We start from the raw sequence: 20,543 nt of genomic DNA on the forward strand, positions 1-20,543 counted from the left end.
AATGGTTGGAGAGAGAAGCGTAAAATGGTTGCCGCAGTGCAAAGTATCACAGACTTGTAGGTCGTAGATCTCCGATCAGAACTGAAGCAGTGGAACTTATATCTACAAGTGGTGTCAAAACCGTTCTCATTGTGATGCTAAAATAGGCAGTAGAAGTGGCTTTAGTCGATGGGAATGAAGACCCTGTAAAACCATTGCAGAAGACATTGACTGAATTTAAAGTCAGCAACTTGGAAATGGCTGAAGGTGTGTCACAAAATGGTGGTGAAGATGTAAAGGATGTGCAATTCAAACTGGAGAAAGAGTTAAATATTAAGGCAACATCTGACATGCAGGATGAAATACAACCAGGTGACAATGAGTCAAATATTGGAAGCAAGAGAAGCAAAGTTCTTCTGGATCAAGCTCCAGAGTTTTCTATTGGAACCAGAACTGTATTTATTGAGCAAACTTATGGTTATTGGAACAAAACTATCAGAATATCAAATACAGTTCATGAAGATTGCACTAGCGGTAGCTAGGAAATGTATAGGTGTTAACATGGAAGTACGACTCCCTACTTATTACTCGCTGGAATATGGAAATGCAAAGTTATGGCCCCCTGGAAAAGATAATCTCAGAAAGAAATATGATGTGTTTTTTGAAAATACGGCAACCTTATTTGAAACACACTGGCTTAAGGATATAATTAACACCCCAGAAAAGGTGAGTCTTAGAAAAATAAAAATTATATATTCAAAAATAAAAGGAAGCATCTTTGCCACCACTGTGACAGTTGCAGATAAGGAAAATGATAAAGGAACTAAGGAAAAGGACTGCCTGCTGTGAAGAGCTCTTTGTTCTGTGGAAGTGGACATGCTTTGGAGATGTGTCCACAGTTGAAAAAGAGGGCACTGTCTTGGGTAAACTTGTACCTCTCACTTTGTTCGTTTCAGATTGGTCACAGTGTTTGAGCTACCGAAAGAAAACAGAGACACACGCCGAGAGCACTTCAGTTTCTACAAATCTTTATTACCAAATCTTAAGCTGATTTCAAACTACAATATGCAAACCCTTCCCAATTATACTTATCAACGCCTGGACTGGTCCCAACTGCTGAAGTGAAGCAACGACTGCACACTTGTAGTAGGTTGTCGGGGCGCCGGTAGCAGCTTCTCCACCTCCCCCGACTGGGACTTTGGCTGGACTCTAGAAGTTCTTCTTGCTGAGAGATGTTTCCACCCCTCAGAGAGTCTCAAACTTCAGCAGTGGGACCATACCTTATATTACTGAAAAATTGTTTACTCATAGCTTATCTCTTTGAATAAATTATTTACTTCTCTTCAAGGTCTCCTGACAGTCTGCGACCAACAAAAGATAACTGCATCTCTGGACCTCATGGTGGAAATTAGATTATGTCTTCTGATTTAATTGGATCTCTGGGTCTCATGGTGGAAATTAGATTATGTCTACTGATTCAACTGCATCCCTGGGCCCCATGGTGGAATTTAGATTGTCTTCTGATTCACATGTATACATACTTGCATAAGCTGGTCTAAATCCTCCATTACAGGCACATAGTAAGAAAATTGCTTTTTTAAAATAAAAGGGTGTATGTGTAAAGGACACATCAGCAAAACTGCAGGAAGTGACTCAGCCACAACATAAGCTGTTTCAGGCATCCCAGAATGCTGCATATCCACCAAAGAAAGGGAAAAGGAGCAAGTAGAACAAATGGAAACAGCTGATAACAGTACTGTAACCTCTTTTCAGACAAGTTGTCTTACTGGGACCAGTGAGGATAACTGCAAACTCTCAATAGGCCAAGAAGGGGAACTTAAAGATTTCTTGACCCAGGTAGCACTGCATCATTTTGCACAGTGGGGCTCATGAATAAGCTTAATCTTCAGGGGTCAAAGGTCAAGTATTCTTTTTGAGAGCTATGGGTCAAAGGAAGGTAATTGAAACCAGAATTGTTTCAGGCTTAGAGGTTGCTGGACTGGACAGCAGTGATTTTTGTGATCTCCCAGGCATATACACTCAAGACTACGTCTGCATAAAGGAAATATCCCACATCAAAACAATATCAATAGGTAGTGCCATCTGAGGAATATTATTCCTGAAATTGGCTCTGAGATAGTTGATTAGCTCAGATGTACCAAAGTCTCTGGGTCCACTTGATGTAATACATAGTGTGGAAGACAGACCTTGCACTGCCAAAACAATGCTTGGTGAGAAGATTAATGAACCATTAGGAGGAAAAAATGATGATGCTCAGGAGCAGTTCAGCGACAAGTGTCAACAAGATATCAGTTGTGAAACTTGATGAGCTGTGGGAACAGCAGTTCAGAACTGACTTGACTTTGAGTGATGACCAAGAACCTTTAAGAGAAGGATTTAGTCTCAAAATCTGTCAAACTAATTGATGGCCGTTATTGCATTGGATTACCTTTAAAAGAAAGAGAAATATGCATGCCTGACAATAGGAGTGCTGCTGAACCATGTTCATTGAACCTAAAGAGAAGCATCAAGAAGGATTCTTCCTTTCATTCGGACTGGACCAACTCCTTGTCTGACATGATATCCAAAGGATATACAGAGAAAGTACCAGATGGAACTTAGTGTTGGCAGAAAATGGTATCATCGGGTTTTGCAGCCACAAAAGAAAAAAACTTTGAGTGGTGTTTGGCTGTGGAGTGACATTTCAGGGAGTTTCACTAAATTCTCAGGCCTTAAGGCCTTGTAGGGGCCAGATCTGACCAGTACATTGATAGGAGTCTTGGCTAGATTTCCGTATCACACCTGTTATCATCACTGCAGACGTTAAAACAATGTTCCAGCAGGTGAAAGTACCAAATGAAGACTGTGACTTGTTATGGTTCCTTTGGTGGCCTGATGGAGACTGCAGTCAGAACATGGTGGAATACAGAATGACAGTGCATCTATTATTTGGTGCAACGTCATCTCCAAGTTGTGCAAACTTTACCCTTCGGAAGTGTGCTGAGGACAATATGAAACAGTTTAGCCCTCAAGCTATAAGCACCATCATGAACAATTTCTATGTGAATTACTGTCTTGCTTCAGCATAAGATGCAGTAGGTCTTTATCATGAGCTATGAGCGATTTGTTTCAAGGGAGGCTTTCTACTTACCCAGTGGATACGTAACAGTTGTCATGTGTTGGCTGCTATTCCTGAAACAGAAAGCAAAAGAAATGAAGAATTTGGACCTGGACCATGACAACCTTCCTGCGGAGAGGGTATTAGGTGTACAAAGGTGTGTTCAGTCTACCGTTTTTTAGTTCAAAATAATCTTGAAAGAGTGAACCCTCGCAAGAAGGGGTATTCTTTCAATGGTCAGTTCGATGTATGATCCCCTAGGAACATTGATACCAGTAGTCCTTACTGTCAAGAGATCCTGTAAGATTTGTGTAAGAAAGGGATTAGTTGGGATGATATAATGCCATTGTACAGGAAATAAATTCACTGTGGGGACAGTTACGGAACTGTTAGTTACCTGTTACTGCATAATAACCATGATCAGATACATTATGGGTTTGTGATAGGAAAAGCAAGAGTGGCTCCATTAAAGGCACCCACTATTCCTTGAATGGAGTTGACAGCTGCCACCATGGCAAGCAGAATGGATACAGTGTGGAGAAAAGAGCTGCAGATGGTAATAGCAGACTCCATATTTTGGACTGATTAGCACCTCAAATACATCAACAATAAGATCACAAGGTTCCGAACTTTTGTAGCCAACAGAGTTGGTGAAATTGACAAAGTCCCACAGGCACTACAATGTAGATACGTTAACACCTTTAACAATCCAGCATACATGGCTTCCCGAAGTTTGAAAGTCCAATCTTTTCTAAAGAAAAAAGATATGGGTGCCTGGGCCTCAATTTCTTCTTCAGCCTCAGGAAGAATGGCCTCAAAATCGTGATGGATTGGAAGAAATTTCGCCAAAGGACTCTGAAATCAAGAGCATAACTGTAAATATACATACACACCATTATCAAAAATATTTTTTCATCAACCACAACCAAATTTGTGTATTAGATGATCTATTTAAATTTTTAGTGTGAAAGAGTGAACAATTAAAGTTTTTGTCACAAATTATGTTTACATTTCTGTTGTTCCAATTAATATTTGTGGGGTTTGTTACGAGCCCAGAGGACCCCAAAACCAAGCAGCAATAAATATTCATCAAAACAAATGGTTACTTAAACAAAAATTGCTTTTAATTATCTAAACATGAAAATAGAATCAAACTTTAACTTATCGCTATTGACTTACTTAACCTAACTCAACCCCCTTCTAATTCTAAGCGCATGTGTATGTAATGTGTGTAAGTTCAGAAAAGTTCTTTGGTTCAGAGACCAATCTCACTTCTCATTCCTCGAAGTTCACTGATTGCAGGCAATTCTTATACTGTGCCCAGAATTTAATATTTATAAAGTTCACCAGGCTTTGGTGCTTGAAAGGTAAACTGCTCAGGAAGGTTCTTGTTGGTTTTCAAAGAGAGATTTGTTGTTCCAGGACATCCACAACTGATGTATTTTCATCAGTCACCTCAGTGTCTTGCTGACGAAACTTGCCCCATCAGGGCTCTCTAGACGATAGCCTCTTTCTTTCAGGTCACCATTGGGTTCATTTTTGTTTCTCTTATTCCAAGTGAAATATTGAATGAACCACAAGGGCTTTGACCAGGCTGTCTTCCAGTCCCAGCTACTTCTGCTGGCTGTAACACTGTACAAGTGATCTGTGTCTCCCCTTTGATTATTGAACTACAGAAAGGATATCAATAAAATTGAAAGTGCATATCTCAACTGCTCTCTTTCAATTTTATTGATATCCTTCCTGTAATTCAGTGACCAAAATTGCACACAATGGCCTTACCAATGTTTTATATAGTGTCACCTTAACATTCCCAACTCCTATACTCAATACTTGGATTTATGAGGACCAGTGGGCCAAAAGTTCTTTAAAACCCTATCTACCTGTGATGCTATTTTCAGGGAATTTTTAATTTTTTTAAAATTTAGACGCAGCACAGTAACAGGTATTTTCAGCCCATGAGTCCATGTTGCCCAATTTAACCTACACCCACAGTACATTTTGAATGGTGGGAAGAAGCCAGAGCCCCCAGGAAAAACCGACACAGACACAGGGAGAATGTAATAACTCCTTACAGACAGCACGGGATTCAAACCCCAGTCCTGATCGCTGGCGCTAACCACTACATCAACCGTGCTGTGTGTATGTGTTCCCAGATCCCTCTGTTCTACCCCACTACTCAGTACCCTACAGTTTACTGTGCATGTCCTACCTTGATTTGTCTTTCCATAGTTCCGAAGTGCAACACCTCACATTTGTCTTCATTAAATTCCATCTGCTATTTTTCATCCCATTTTTGTTAGCTGGCCCAGATCCATCAGCAAGCTTTGAAAGTCTTCTTTGGTGTCCATTACACCTCTAACCATTGTGTCATCTCCAAATTTGCTGATCCAATTTACCAAATTATCATCCAGCTCATTGATATTGACGAGCAACAGATGACCCAGCACCATTCCTTGAGGCATACCGCAGGCCTCCATTCAAAAAGGCAATCATCCCCTATCACTTTCTGGTTTCTCCCATAAAGTCGATGTCTAATCCAATTTGCTGCCTCACTGTGAATACTGAGTGACTGACCTTCCTGAGTATCCGCACACGTGGGACCTTTTCAAAGGCCTTCCTAAAGTCCATATAGACAACATCCAGAGCCTTTTATAATTGACTTTATCTCCTGCACTTTTGTGGACTGCACTTCTATTCTTATGAAACTTGACATCCCACAATGCTCTGTAATTTTGAGTTATTTTAAAGTTTATACATTGACATTAATTTTCACCCTGTTTGGTCTGTTATTGACTGTGTGCAAAGCCCAATCACACATTTGGTTGTTGCTGTAATGTTAAAACATGCAGGGGTGTCCTTTCCCATTTGCAGCTCTGTTGAAGCTTTGAAGCAGTAGGTTTGTTTGATTACGATGTATGGTTAGTAAGGCCCCATGCCCTCTGTTTAGGAAGTCCCAATTACAGTCTATCTACAGAGGACAAATGACAAGCTATCCACTGTCAGAGAACAAATATACCTCCCTTGGGACCTAGTGTCCTAATTTCCGCAAGGTTTCAGCTATTATCTGGACATTTATGAAAAAATCTACCATTTCACAGCACAGTGCATGATCCAGTTAAAAGTGTGTTTAAATATTATACACATCTTGGGAGTCACTATCTTGGAAGATCTTTCCTGGAACCAACACACCAATGGCATCATGAAGAAAGCCTCTACTTCAGGAGTTTGCGGAGGAGCTAGTGGAGTTGTTCAAGTGAACCGGTACGGACTTGAAGGGCCGACATGGCCTGTTTCCGTGCTGTAAACGGTTATATGGTTGTTTTATAACCAAACACAGCAGTGATGTAATCATATTTATGCCTAGATGCTATACCAAAGCAAATTTTATTAAATATCTACATTTGTAGACTGTTGTTAATTATGTTACACTAGTATACACTTTCTGTGGCTTATTGAGAGCCAGGAAATGGTGAGACTTGCTCCTTTGCTACAAGAATTTTTATTTTTGTCTTGTTATCCAATAAAACAAGCTGACAGGTATGTTGCAAATTATGGGAATATGAAGTCACTTAAAATGAGTGACTCACTCATTGGCACAGGATATTAGCAGCTGTGTATACTCTCAAGGAGATATGTATCTTGCTTCTGGAGTGAAACATGAAAGTTTGCAGACATTGTGATTAGTAAAAACACTGAAATTCTGGGGGAAACTCAGCAGAGTTGAAATGTCAGTTATGTAGCTTTCCCTCCATGGACACTGAGACCTGCTGAGTTCCCCCAGCATTTCTGTACTTGTATCTTCAATATTTCTATCAAATTTGAGATTTTAAAAATGTGAAATTTGATTGCAGATTTGTTGGACGTATTCATGTTTTCAGTGATAAACAAGAGCCAATTGCAAGGTAAATGTTACAAATGAATGATTGCTATATATTTTTGTTTTGAGTAACTGTATTTAATAAAATCTAAGGCTATTAAAGCGACTTGGCTAGATATGTTTTAAACAAAGGGCTGTGGACGATTATTTTAACATCTTAAACATTTGGATTGCTTAGATTAATTTAGCAGTTCCCATTTTCAAATATTGACTTCGAAAGCATCCACATTAAATCTATAGAACCCTTTGCTTGAATAATGGTCCAACAATTCAATGTTGAGATTTTTTATGCATATAAATTTTGTCTGCTGAACAAAATGCATGTTTTTTCATGGCAATTATTCATAAAATGTTTTAAGATGTTGTCTTCTGAATTACTTGGTTGTCCCAGCAATGTCAGAATTATGTACAGATGTTCTTGCCAAGGTCCTGACTTGTTCAGATCAAGGAATGCTCCAGTTGTTTGTTGCAATTGTGTTTTCTTTCTTAGGAAACTGAATGTTTCCGATTTATCTTAGGTCATTGGGTCCAGAGAATCTGCTGCTTAGGGGAGCTACATTAAAGAATACTGACAAGATATATGGTAAGTTTATATATATCTTGTTATGGAAATTATTTTACATTCGTGGAGAGTCTTCAGTTAGATGTTTTTATTAAATAGATGAGCTTTGTTATGAAGCTGTTTGTGCTCTCTGGGTAAGGACTGTATACTGTAAGATGCAGTAAAACTAATATTTGTGTGTACTGAACAGTAAATATTCCTTTTTTACTTTTTATTTGGATTGCAGGTGTTTCTGTATATACTGGGATGGAAACCAAAATGGCATTAAATTACCAAGGAAAATCACAGAAACGATCAGTTGTGGAGAAGTAATAATTTTATCATTCCAGTTTATTAATACAAATTTTGTGGTATTTATTATCTGCCACTTAACAGCTTTGAAAGAATTTGTTGACTTTTGTATTCAACTGGAAATTTAATGTATGGTGTACAGGAGGCACCTGCGTTACAGCAGTTTAGGTAACTGGGGTTCACCATTTCTACAAATCACTTGCAAAATATCTTAGATGCCGAATAAAAATTTGCTTCTGTGGAATTTGTGTGTTAGTTCCAACTTGCATTTCTTGGCATGTGCTACGGCTTCATGTTACAGAAAATTGCACCACAGGCATTCTGGAAGCTTAACTCCATTTCCCTTGTAACTGAGGGGTCTTCTGTATTCTGCAGATAATTTGGATTGAATGTTAGGTTAATACCTTGCTTTTGTAGCACTGATTGTTGATTTAGTGTTAATTTTGTAGTTGATGTTCATCAACAATAGCTGGCATCCCGCAACCCATCCCTTACCTATATCTCCTCCATTTTCCACTCATCTGCCCAGTCACCCTCTTCTCCTAGATGTAACAAAAACACTGGTCTTTATCTGCCTCAGCATCCAACATGTTATCCTATGCAATTTCTGTTATATACAACATGGACAGCGTGGTTAGTGTAGCGGTTGGCACAATGCTGTTACAGCGCAGCTTTCAGGACCGGGGTTCGAATCCTTTGTATTTTCAGCCCACTTCTGCGTGGTTTTCCTTGGGGGGTGGGGTGGGGGGGGGGGATCCTCTGGTTTCTTCCCACTGTTCAAAACCGTACCAGGGTTGTAGATTAATTGGGCGGCATGGGGTCATAGTCCAAAAGGGTCTGTTACCGTGCTATATGTTTAAATCCACACTACCAGACACATCTTCCCCTCTCCACCTTCTGTAGGGGCAGCTCCCTCCATGACTCTCTTTCCACTCATCCCTTCCTACTAATTGCCATTGACACCTTCCCCTGTGACCGCAGGAAGGGCCACATTTGCACCCACACCTCCTCCCTTGCTACCATTCAGAGCCCCAAGCAGTGCTTCCAAGTGATGCATGAGTGGTCCCGTAACGGCGTTATTTACATCAGAGAGACTGGATGCGGATTGGGAGATCACATCACTGAGCATCCTTGTACTGTCCACATCGATGATGGGGATCTCACAGTGGCCAACCATTTCAATTCTGCGCTGATATGTCTGTCCATGGTCTCATGCACAGCTAAACTGAATGATTGCTGATCATAGTCTGGGAACTATCCAAGCAGATGGCATGATATCTACTTCTCCAGTTTCTGCTAGACTGCTTCCCATTCTCCCTCACTTCCTTATCTGTCTCCTTTCTTCCAACTCTCCACCCCATTTTCAGAGCTTAAAACCCCCCCACCCCTTCCCCCCATTTGCTGATGTGCTCTCCCTACTATATCCTCTTGCCTGTTGGCATATGCTCTTCCCCACCCCCCTTGGCTCCACCATTTTATTTTTATTCAGGTGCCTGCCTACATTTTGCTCCTACCTTGATGAAGGGCTCAGGCCTCAAACATTGTTTCACCCGCTGAGTTTTTACTGAGTACAATAAATTATCTTTTTGTCATTGGAAATTTGAAATTTTGAATACTTGAAACATTAAATTGGTTCACATTTTGGAAATTACGCAGTACTTTTAAAGGGAACATTTTAGTGGATTTACAGAAGCTCCCTGGGGGTTACTGACAAGTTATTTTCTGCATATGTATCATGGGTATGAGACATGATATGAGAGCTCATTTTCCTACGTACAGACAGTGAATCAATAAAAATTGAAGAGAAAGTACAGGAGAAGTCTGGAAATGTGGAAAGAAGTCCTTGAATGAAAATGATATTCATGGATGCAGCAGTGAATCAGAGACATTGTGTTTCCAGAGTAAATATCATGTTGAAATGCAGAGTGGGGTAACATAGAGTAGCTGTGCAAAGAAGAATGGAGACTAAAATCTTCAACATGGGATGCAGGATTGTCAAATATTCTTGGCACAATTGAAAATATTTTAACTCTGCCAATTTCTTTTTGCTATTTCATTGCAGGTCTATTAATATGTTTTTAATTGTATATCTCGGCATATTGGTCAGTAAATCTTTGATTGGCACTGCATTGAAGTACATCTGGCAACTTGATCCTTCAAATGATGAACCGTGGTATAGTTCAAAAACACTTAAAGAAAAAAATGCAAACAAGGTAATGGAATGTGAAGTTGAAATGGTAATTGGGCACTTAAATGGAGAAGATTTGTATAAAGTCAGTGGTGAAGGCGTTTCTATGGCAATTTGGCAGGAGGTGATTAACAGCCTTTCTGGTTGTGTACTTTTCGATTCATAATTTCATCAGTTCAAGTGGAATTGCATTTTCCTCAATTTCACTTGCCCAAGACATGGTAACAAGCCTAACTCACGATTTTTGAAGTGATTTGTAATTTGCATTTCTGAACTGGGTGTTTTCTTGAACAGTTAAATTTTGTTTTACAGGCTTTGGTTGATAGGAATTAAGGATCAGGTATCTTTTTTTGGGTTGGGGAGGGGGGAGGGGAACTAGATATGTAATAAAATCTCATCAATTTTCCCTATTTAATCTTCATGAAGAAACAAATTAATAGTGAGTCCGATGCAAGGTAGAAATTTGTATGAAAATATCAATCTATCTAAACTGCAGAAATTTATGCCAGGGAAAGGGCAGTAGGTTGTATTGGTAAGTACTTCTAGGACTAAACTGGTTACTGAAGGTTGGAGTTGATTGCTGCCATATGTATTTTTAATTTCTTTATAATTATGTGAAACAGTTGAAAAATCTGTTTAAGCAATGTTCTCTTCAATTTTAAGACAAACAAAAAATATAGTTAGGAAAGGCAAATATGAGCAGCTCACCAGTTATTCCTCAATATTTTGCTCATGATATTTAGTCATAGTCGATTACCGTACAACGCAACCTTTGGTCCAACAAGTTCCTGCCTACCAAGTTGACATTGATCCATTTCCCTCTAAGCCTCCTATTCAGAAATCTGTCCAATTCTTGGACAGAATCTGAGTAGAGATTAGGGGTAGTAAAGGAAGTGGTCTATGGGCAGTGGCATTGGCAATAAACCGAGAAATATCTGAAGCACGTAAGAATGGAACACCAGTTATCAAGGGGGACTTCAACATGCAGGTCGAGAGGAGTCGCGTGATGGAGTAGTGGCCGGTCGGGGAACTCCTGCCCTCTCCAGAAAAGTAAAATAAAGACAGTGAAAAAACAAAGGCACAAACACAAAAACCAAAATAAAGTGAAAATAAAGATGTGGAGAAAATGGCAGCGAAAAAAGAAAAGTCAAAAGCAACTGGAAGAAGAGAAGAAGAAAGGACGTCGGAAGAAGAAGGTGAAGGCCTTACCTGTGCAAGGAGGCCCGCCGCGGAGAGAGAAGCCCGCTCCCTAAGGTCAGTTGAAGTCCCGAACTCAGGACTCCAAAAATGGCTCACGGAGCCAAGCAAAAGTGCGCAACCGCGCAGGCGCAAGACAAAAATAACACTGACGGGAGGGGGAACCAGCTGAGGAGTCGATCTCCACAGCTGAGAATGACAGCCACAACAAAACAGCAAGAGGAAGACACAGAAAATAACGAGAGCAAGAAAGAAGAGAGTAAAAAGAAATCAAAGAAACAACAGAGGACCAACCCAGAGGAAGAAGACCAGCAGCAAGACACTTCAAATAAAAATAAGAAGACCAAAAATACCCAACAAAATAAAACAAACAAACCAACAAGAAAACCAGAAGAGACAGAGGAAAAGGACATAGATCCTGGAGTGGACTCAGAAGAAGAGGAGGAAGAACACAGAGAAATGGAAGATGAAGGGAAGGGCAGGACAATGAATATTTTTTTTTAAAGAATATATGGAAACAGTAAAAGAATGGCAGTCACAAGAATTCAGTGAAATAAAAAGAAGAGTAAAAAGTACAGAAGAAAAAGTGAATAGATTAGAGATGATCATGTCAGATATAGGAAAAAGAGTGGACAAGGTGGAAGAACGAGAAACAGCCATAAAAATGGAAGTAGATGACTTAAAAAAATAAATTAGAAGAATCTGATAAAGTTAAAGAGACACAAGAGCTGTTAGCTCAGATATAATGGAAAATTATAGTAGAAGAAACAATATAAAGATAGTGGGCCTTAAGGAAGATGAAGAAGGCAAAAATATGAAAGAATTTATAAAAGAATGGATGTCCAGGGTTCTGGGAAGACCAGAACTACAGGAAAAAATGGAAATAGAAAGGGCACACAGAACATTAGCCCCTAAACCACAACCACAACAAAAACCAAGATCCATTCTAGTAAAATTCTTAAGATATACAACAAGAGAAAATATATTGGAGAAAGCAATGAGGAAAAGAAGAGAAGACAAAAAAAACCACTGGAATACAAAGGTCAAAAAATTTTTTTCTATCCAGATATAAGTTTTGAACTCCTGAAGAAGAGGAAGGAGTTTAATGCAGCAAAAACGATCCAATGGAAAAAAGGATATAAATTTATGCTAAAGTATCCAGCAGTACTTAAAATAGTTATTCCAGGGCAGCAAAACAGACTATTCTTGGATCCGGAGGAAGCAAGAAAATTTGCAGAACAACTACAAAACAGACAGAGAGAGGAAGATATGTAACGAGAACAAAAATGACCACAAACTATATGTATGAGTGTATGTAGGTATAAAAAAAAATAGAATAGAGGTAAGAACTAAGAAGGGAAAGAAAGGGAAGAAAGGAAGTATGGGGGGAATTAAGAGAGTGACCTTTGCTGTATATGAAAATTAAAATCTTTTCTGGGGGAGCTGGGTGGGGAAGAGTTACGGTCACTGCGAAATCAGTTGACGCTTGCGAGTGAATTCGCAAATCCAAATGTAATGGGGAGATGTGGTTGCCCGACAAGGGATAAAGGGCAACTCAGGAAGGGGAGGGGATAGTGGGGTTAAAGAAATTTTAGATAGGAGAATAAGGGAAATGTTTGATGTTTTAGAAATGTTGTCTTGTAAAGTGTTCAAAAAAAGAAAGCAGAAATGGATAAGAAGGAAAGGTGATGATGAGGAAACGGAAAGGAAAGATAAAGTATGAAATGGCTATGTTGAATTATATGACTTTAAATATTAATGGAATACATAACCAATTCAAAAGGAAGAAACTGCTAAATTTACTGAAAAAAGAAAAAAATTGATATAGCATTCGTGCAAGAAACACACTTAACTGAAGTGGAGCACAAGAAATTAAAGAGAGATTGGATAGGACATGTAACAGCAGCCTCATATAATTCAAAAGCTAGAGGAGTAGCTATATTAATCAGTAAAAATGTACCAATTAAAATAGAAGAGGAAATAATAGATCCAGCAGGGAGATATGTAATGATAAAATGTCAGATATATTCGGAGTTTTGGAATTTACTCAATGTATATTCACCTAACGAAGAAGATCAAAAATTTGTGCAAGATATTTTTTTGAAGATAGCAGACACGCAAGGGAACATAATAATAGGAGGGGATTTCAACCTTAATTTGGATTCAAATATGGATAAAACTGGGAAAAAAGTTAACAGAAAGAACAAAGTAACCAAATTTATAATTAAATCGATGCAAGAAATGCAACTTTTCGATATATGGAGGAAACAACACCCAAAGAAAAAGGAATATTCATATTATTCGGGTAGACATAAAACATACTCAAGAATAGACCTATTCCTGTTATCAGCTTGCATGCAAGACAGAGTTAGGAAAACAGAATATAAAGCTAGAATATTATCGGACCACTCACCCCTGATATTGACAGTAGAGTTAGAGGACATCCCTCCAAGAATGTATAGATGGAGATTAAACTCCATGCTACTTCAAAGGCAGGATTTTAGAGAATTCATTGAACGACAAATTAAAATGTACTTTGAAATAAATACGGAATCAGTGAAAGATAAGTTTATACTATGGGACGCAATGAAAGCGTTCATCAGAGGGCAAATAATAAGTTATGTAACCAAGATGAAGAAGGACTACAATCAAGAAACAGAGCAGTTGGAAAGGGAAATAGCAAATATAGAAAAAGAATTAGCAATGAAGGAAGACACAACTAAAAGAAGAGAATTGGCAGATAAAAAAATAAAATATGAAACATTACAAACATAAGGTGGAGAAGAACATAATGAAGACAAAACAGAAATATTATGAACTAGGAGAAAAAACGCTCAAAATTCTAGCATGGCAGCTTAGACAGAACAAACTAAGGGAATGGTATTGGCATCAAGGAAAAAAGACAAACAAATCACATATTAATCCAACGGAGATTAATGAAAACTTCAGAGAATTCTACGAACAATTATACCAAACTGAAAACGAAGGGAAAGAAGACAAAATAGATGAATTTTTAACTAAAATTGAACTACCGAAATTACAAACAGAGGAACAAAATAAATTAACAGAACCATTTGAAATAGTAGAAATACAAGAGATAATTAAAAAAAAACTACCGAATAATAAAACACCAGGAGAGGATAGATTCCCAATAGAATTCTATAAAACATTTAAAGATTTATTAATTCCTCCCCTCCTGGAAGTAATCAACCAGACTGATAAAACACAAAGCTTACCAGATTCATGCAAAACAGCAATAATTACAGTAATACCAAAGACAGGGAAAGATCCACTCGCACCAGCGTCATATAGACCAATATCTTTACTTAACACAGATTATAAGATAATAGCTAAACTTAGCAAACAAATCAGCCGACTATGTACCAAAAATAGTAAATCTAGACCAAAATGGATTTATTAAAAAAAGGTGAACAACAGACAATATTTGTAAATTTATTAACTTAATTCATGCAGTAGAAGGAAATAAAGCTCCAACAGTAGTGGTTGCTTTAGATGGAGAGAAGGCCTTTGACAGAGTAGAATGGAATTATTTATTCAAAGTACTACAAAAATTCAGCTTACCAGAGAAATATATTAATTGGATTAAAGCATTATATAAGGGGCCATTGGCGAAAGTGACAGTAAATGGATATATATCAAAACAATTTAACTTAAGCAGATCAACAAGGCGGGGATGCCCACTATCGCCCTTATTGTTCGCGTTAGCCATAGAACCACTAGCAGAACTGATAAGAACAGAAAATAAAATAAAAGGGATAAAAATAAAAGACAAGGAATATAAAATAAGTTTATTTGCAGATGACATTATAGTATACTTAACAGAACCAGAAATATCAATAAAATAATTACATAAGAAATTGAAGGAATATGGAGAAGTGTCGGGATACAAGATTAACGCAAATAAAAGTGAAGCAATGCCAATGAATAATGCGGATTTCTCAAAATTTAAGAAAGAATCACCATTCAGATGGCAAATGCAAGCAATGCGATACCTAGGTATACAAATAAATAAAAACCTCAGCCATCTATATAAACTCAATTATTATCCACTAATGAAAAAATTACTGGACGACTTAGAGCATTGGAAAGACTTACCACTAACACTAATAGGAAGGATAAACTGTATTAAAATGAACATTTTCCCAAGGATACAATACCTATTTCAGGCATTGCCAATACACTTGACAGAGAAATTCTTCAAGGAGTTAAAGAAAATAATAAGGAAATTTTTATGGAAAGGGGGGAAACCGAGGATAGCACTAGATAAATTAACAGAATGGTATAAACAAGGAGGCTTACAACTGCCAAACTTTAAAAATTATTATAGAGCCGCACAATTAAGATACCTATCAGATTTTTATCAAACAAGGGAAAAGCAGATTGGACTAGATTAGAACTAGATAAAATAGGGGAGAAGATACCTGAGCATATTATATAAATGGGATGAAAAATTGGTACAACGTAGGAATTCTCCAGTATTGCATCATCTGCTCAATATTTGGAAGAAGATTCATGTAGAAAGGAATAAAACAAATTACCAACTACCAAAACTAATACTGACGCAAAATCAGCTAATCCCTTTTACAATAGATAACCTTTCCTTTAGAGAATGGGAGAAAAAAGGGATCAAAAGAATAGAAAATTGCTTTTCAGGAAATAAATTATTATCCTTTGAACAAATGAAGGATAAATATAATATAACTCACGATACGGTGTTGGCTTACTACCAACTGAAATCCTACTTGAAGGACAAACTGGGAAGCAGTCTGAGGTTACCAGAGGGAAGTAATTTTGAATATGTGATTACATACACAATGATAATCAAAAAATTTGAAATAAACATGTATATTAAACTACAAGAAAAGGAGAATGAGGAAACAAATGGTAAAACTAAACAAAAATGGGAACAAGATCTAAACATGGGAGAAGTTATGCTCAGGAACTATGAGAAATACAATAAATACGAGGTTACGTATGATACAATATAACTGGATACACAGGCTATATATTACACCTCAAAAGTTAAATAAATGGGACCCAACAGTATCTGACAGATGTTTTCGCTGTAAAAAGGAAATGGTAACAACAATTCATGCAATATGGACATGTGAGAAAGTGAAAAAATTTTGGGAAGATCTAAACCAGGTATTAAATAAAATCACAAAAAGCAATATACCAAAAAACCCAGAGATCTTCCTCCTAAGTAACATAAAAAACAAAGAATTTGGACTTGATTTGGATGGTGCACAAAAAAGATTTATGATAGCCCTAGCGGTTAGCAAAAAAATGTATTACATCAGCCTGGAAATTAGAAGATAACTTGAGAATACAACAATGGTATATAGAAATGAATAAATATATTCCATTAGAAAAAATAACATATAATTTAAGAAATAATATTACAATATTTGAACAAATATGGGAGCCATACATGAAACATAATAGAGAAAACCTACCGGGGACATCTACCACCTAAAATGACAGAAGGAGAAGAGAATGAAAAGAACTGACTCAGTGGAATTTCTTGTTTGTTTTTATTGAGTGACAACATTGTTTGATGGGTTTAATGTATCCTATTTTCTGAACTTTAAATGAATGGGAGGGGAGGTAGGTAGGGAGGGAGGGAGGGGAGGAGGGAGGGGGGGAGGAAACGACACTGTATATGTTCAAGAGGGAAAATGTATGCATCTTGATCAATGTGGTTTATAGTGTGAAAAATAAAAAAATTTTAAAAAAACATGCAGGTCGACTGGGTGAATCGGGTTGGTCAGGGCAGCCATGAGGAGGACATCATGTGATAGCTTTCTTGTCAGCATGTTATTGAACCTAGATGGGAACATGCTCTCTTGGATCTGGGCCTGTGCAATGAGATAAGTAAAATGTGGTCAGGGATTCCCCTAGAAAGAGTCATCACAGTATGATAGAGTTCCACATACAAATGAAGGGTGTAATAGTTGTGTCTAAATCCATGTCTGAACAAGGGAAATTACAAAGGGATGAGGGAGGAGTTGGCTAGCATATACTGGGAATGCAGCCTTTCTGGTGAGAAAGTTCAGGAACAATGGAAGACTTTCAAAGAGATTTTTAAGGATGCTCAACAAAAGTATATTCCAGTTAAAAAGCAAAGATAGTAAGGGTGGGGACAGCCACATAAAGGAAATGACGGAAAGCATCAAACTAAGCCTACATACAAAGTCACCAAGAGTTGTGGGAAACTAAAAGATGATGAAAACTTTAAAAAGCAACAAAGAGCTACAAAGCAAAGAAAGATGGGCAAGGCAGATTATGGAAAAAAGTTGGCACAAAATATAAAAATGGACTGTAAAAGTTTTCATAATGATAGAAAGTGAAAAAGGGTGGCTAAAGTGAATGTGGGTGTCTTGGAGGATGACAAAAGGGAATTAATATTGGATCATGAGGAAATGCAGAAGCTTTAAATTACTATTTTGTGTCGATCTTCATGGTGGAGGACATGTCTATCATGCCAAAGACAGGTTATACATGCAGTGGGATGTGAGGACCTGGATACAATAATGATCATTAAAGAGGGGGTGCTGAGGAAACAGGTGGACTTAAAGATTCATAAGACCCCTGGACACGATGGAATGCATCCCAGAGTACTGAAAGAAAATGGCAGAAGTTATAGTTAACACTTTGGTGATAACTTACCAAAACTCTCTGGACTCTGGGCAGGTCCTGGCAGATTGGAAGATATCATATCACTTCAAAAAAGGATGTAGGAAAAAGGCAGGGAACTATAGGCTGGTTCGTTTAACATCTGTAGTTGGGAAAATGCTTGAAGCCATCATTAAAGAAATAGGGAGGAATCTGGAATAAGTTGGAACCTTCAAGCAGATGCAGCATAGATTCAGCAAAGGAAGGATTTGTTTGATGAACTTGTTGGAATTCTTTGAGGATGTATCAAGCGCAGTACACAGAGGGGAACAGGTGGATGTCATTTACTTGGATTTCCAGAAAGCATTCGTTACGGTGCCACATAAAAGGTTATCCATAAGATGAGTTTGGGGATGATATATTAGTAGCGGATTAGTTAACCAATAGAAAAGAGAGGGTTGAAATAGATGGGTCTTTTTCTAGTTGGCAATCAGTGGTGACCAGTGTGCTTCAGGTGTCAGTACTGGGCCCACATCTGTTCACAACATACATTACTCTCTGCCCCCTCTTCCAGATCATTAATGTATCTAATTTTGATGATGACACTGAATTGAGTGGAAAAGCAAATTGTGCAGAGGCTACGGAGAGTCTGCAGAGAGATATAGATGGGTTGTGAATCTGGCAGATGAAGTAAATGTTGATAAATGTGAGGTTATTCACTTTGGAAGGAAAAATGGAAGATGAGATTACTTTTTAAAGGGAAAATGATTGCAGTAGGCTGCTGTGCCGAAGGACTTGAGAATGCTGGTGCATGAATCAATAAAGGTTAGTTTCCAGGTGCAGCAGGCTATCAAGAAGGCAAGTAGAATGTTGGCCTTCATTGCTAGAGGGATTGAGTTTAGGAGAAGGGAGGTTATGCTGCAATTGTACAGGGTACTAGTGAGGCTGCATTTGGAGTACTTTGTGCAGTTCTGGTCTCCTTACTTGAGCTAGGATGTACAGGTCTTGGAGACAATGCAGAGGAGATTTATGAGATTGATTCTGTAGATGAGGTGGTTAGCTATGAGGAGAGATTGAATTGTGTGGGACTGTACTTGCTGGAATTCAGAAGAATGAGAGGGGATCATAGAAACATAAAATTATGAAAGGAATAGATAAGATAGAAGTGGGTGTTATTTTTTCCCCACTGAAAATTATAGCACATTGCCTCAAGATTTGAGGGAGTAGATTTAGGATAGATGAGAAGGAACTTCTTTTCCCAGAAAGTGATGAATCTATGGTCCATGGAATCAGTGGAAGCTACTGTAGTGAATATATTTAAGACAAGATTGGATAGATTTTTCCATAGTAGGGGAATTAAGGGATATGGTAGCTGGAGGTGAGCCAATCATCAATGATCTTATTGAACAGGGGAAGGGGGGCCTGTAACAGAGTAAGCTTGACAGGCTGAATGGCCTACTCCTGATCATATTTCTTGTGAATTACGTCTGCTTCCTCTGACAGGTCATTCCAGATTCCATCCACTGTCTGAGTGGGGAAAAAAATGTCTATTTGGTTTCTCCTAAATCATCTCCCTGCCTCGCCCCCCCCCCCCCCCCCTCGCCAACACTTTTCCACATTTTAAACCTGTGCCTTCTAGTTCTACAATCATCTACCCTGGGGAAAAGACTGAGCATTCACTTTATCCATGCCCCTCATGATGTTGTGATGTGTTCTGTTTACAGTTTATCAAGATGTTCACTGACTTCCTCTCCTACATGGTACTGTTCAACTTCATTATTCCTGTCTCCATGTATGTTACTGTGGAGATGCAGAAATTTTTGGGCTCTTACTTCATTACCTGGGATAAGGATATGTATGATGATCTTTTAGATGAAGGTGCACTGGTGAACACATCTGATCTCAATGAAGAGCTGGGCCAGGTACATTTCAGAGTTTTCATCCTCTTTGTTGTCAAATTAGCTTTCATGTGGTATTTTCATTTGTTATTTCATGATACATCCATTCTCAACTAGTGCTTTAAGTAAAAGCATTGTTTTCTTTTCACCTTGCAGAACAAATATTTCTTGTTTTTATATAGTCAGTAGGAGAGACGTACATATGAAACCAAAATTTGACTGCTTCTTGGGGAAAGGAGCCTGTAAACTTCGAACATAAAGAAAATTACTTGTAATTTACAAGATAAATATAATTTTTTGGAAAATCTGGAGCCCATATTTACAAAATTTTGGTTTGCATGAATGACTGACTCTCTGAAGACCTCACTTCTTGATAACTTCCAATAGATTTTTCTGTATAAATGTTTTATTTCTTGGCATTCTCCAGTTTTTTCTTCCTTTTTTCTTTTTTTCCTTTTTTTAGGGGTGGGGAGTTGGGAGTATATTACCATATGTAATCATTTTTTCAAAAATAGCTTACAATTGAATGCAATATTGTGGTTTTAAAATTTATAAATAAAGTATTTTAAAAAAACATAGACCTCGGGGGCCATAGCCAAAAAAGGGTTGAAAATGACTGCGAATGTACAATTTTACCGGGATAAAGTATTTTATTTTTATGATCTTATTTGGTCTGACTATAATGAGTGTAAATGAGTCCTTCATGGTCAGTGCAGACTTGGTGAATTGAAAGGCCTGTTTCTGTACTGTGCAACTACTATTATCTTGTGAAATATTGCATCTCCTGTGATAAG

General features: G+C 37.9%; 1 protein-coding gene across 10 annotated transcripts in view; it reads left to right on the forward strand.

Moving 5' to 3' along the window:
* The window catches only part of LOC138740624 (phospholipid-transporting ATPase IG-like), a 130,830-nt gene that overhangs the window by 56,371 nt on the left and 53,916 nt on the right, over nt 1–20,543 (forward strand). For all 10 annotated transcript variants that reach the window (XR_011343076.1, XR_011343077.1, XM_069893534.1 and 7 more), the window contains 5 exons: nt 6,952–7,002; nt 7,496–7,560; nt 7,766–7,847; nt 9,893–10,043; nt 19,576–19,773. Coding sequence is in view for 8 of the 10 variants with exons in the window: in XM_069893534.1 (XP_069749635.1) it covers nt 6,952–7,002; nt 7,496–7,560; nt 7,766–7,847; nt 9,893–10,043; nt 19,576–19,773 (547 nt within the window). In the remaining 2 variants the exon portion in view is untranslated. The remainder of the gene's footprint in view (nt 1–6,951; nt 7,003–7,495; nt 7,561–7,765; nt 7,848–9,892; nt 10,044–19,575; nt 19,774–20,543) is intronic.

Source organism: Narcine bancroftii, chromosome 8, assembly GCF_036971445.1.
Source record: "Narcine bancroftii isolate sNarBan1 chromosome 8, sNarBan1.hap1, whole genome shotgun sequence".
In the NCBI taxonomy this organism is placed as follows: domain Eukaryota; kingdom Metazoa; phylum Chordata; class Chondrichthyes; order Torpediniformes; family Narcinidae; genus Narcine; species Narcine bancroftii.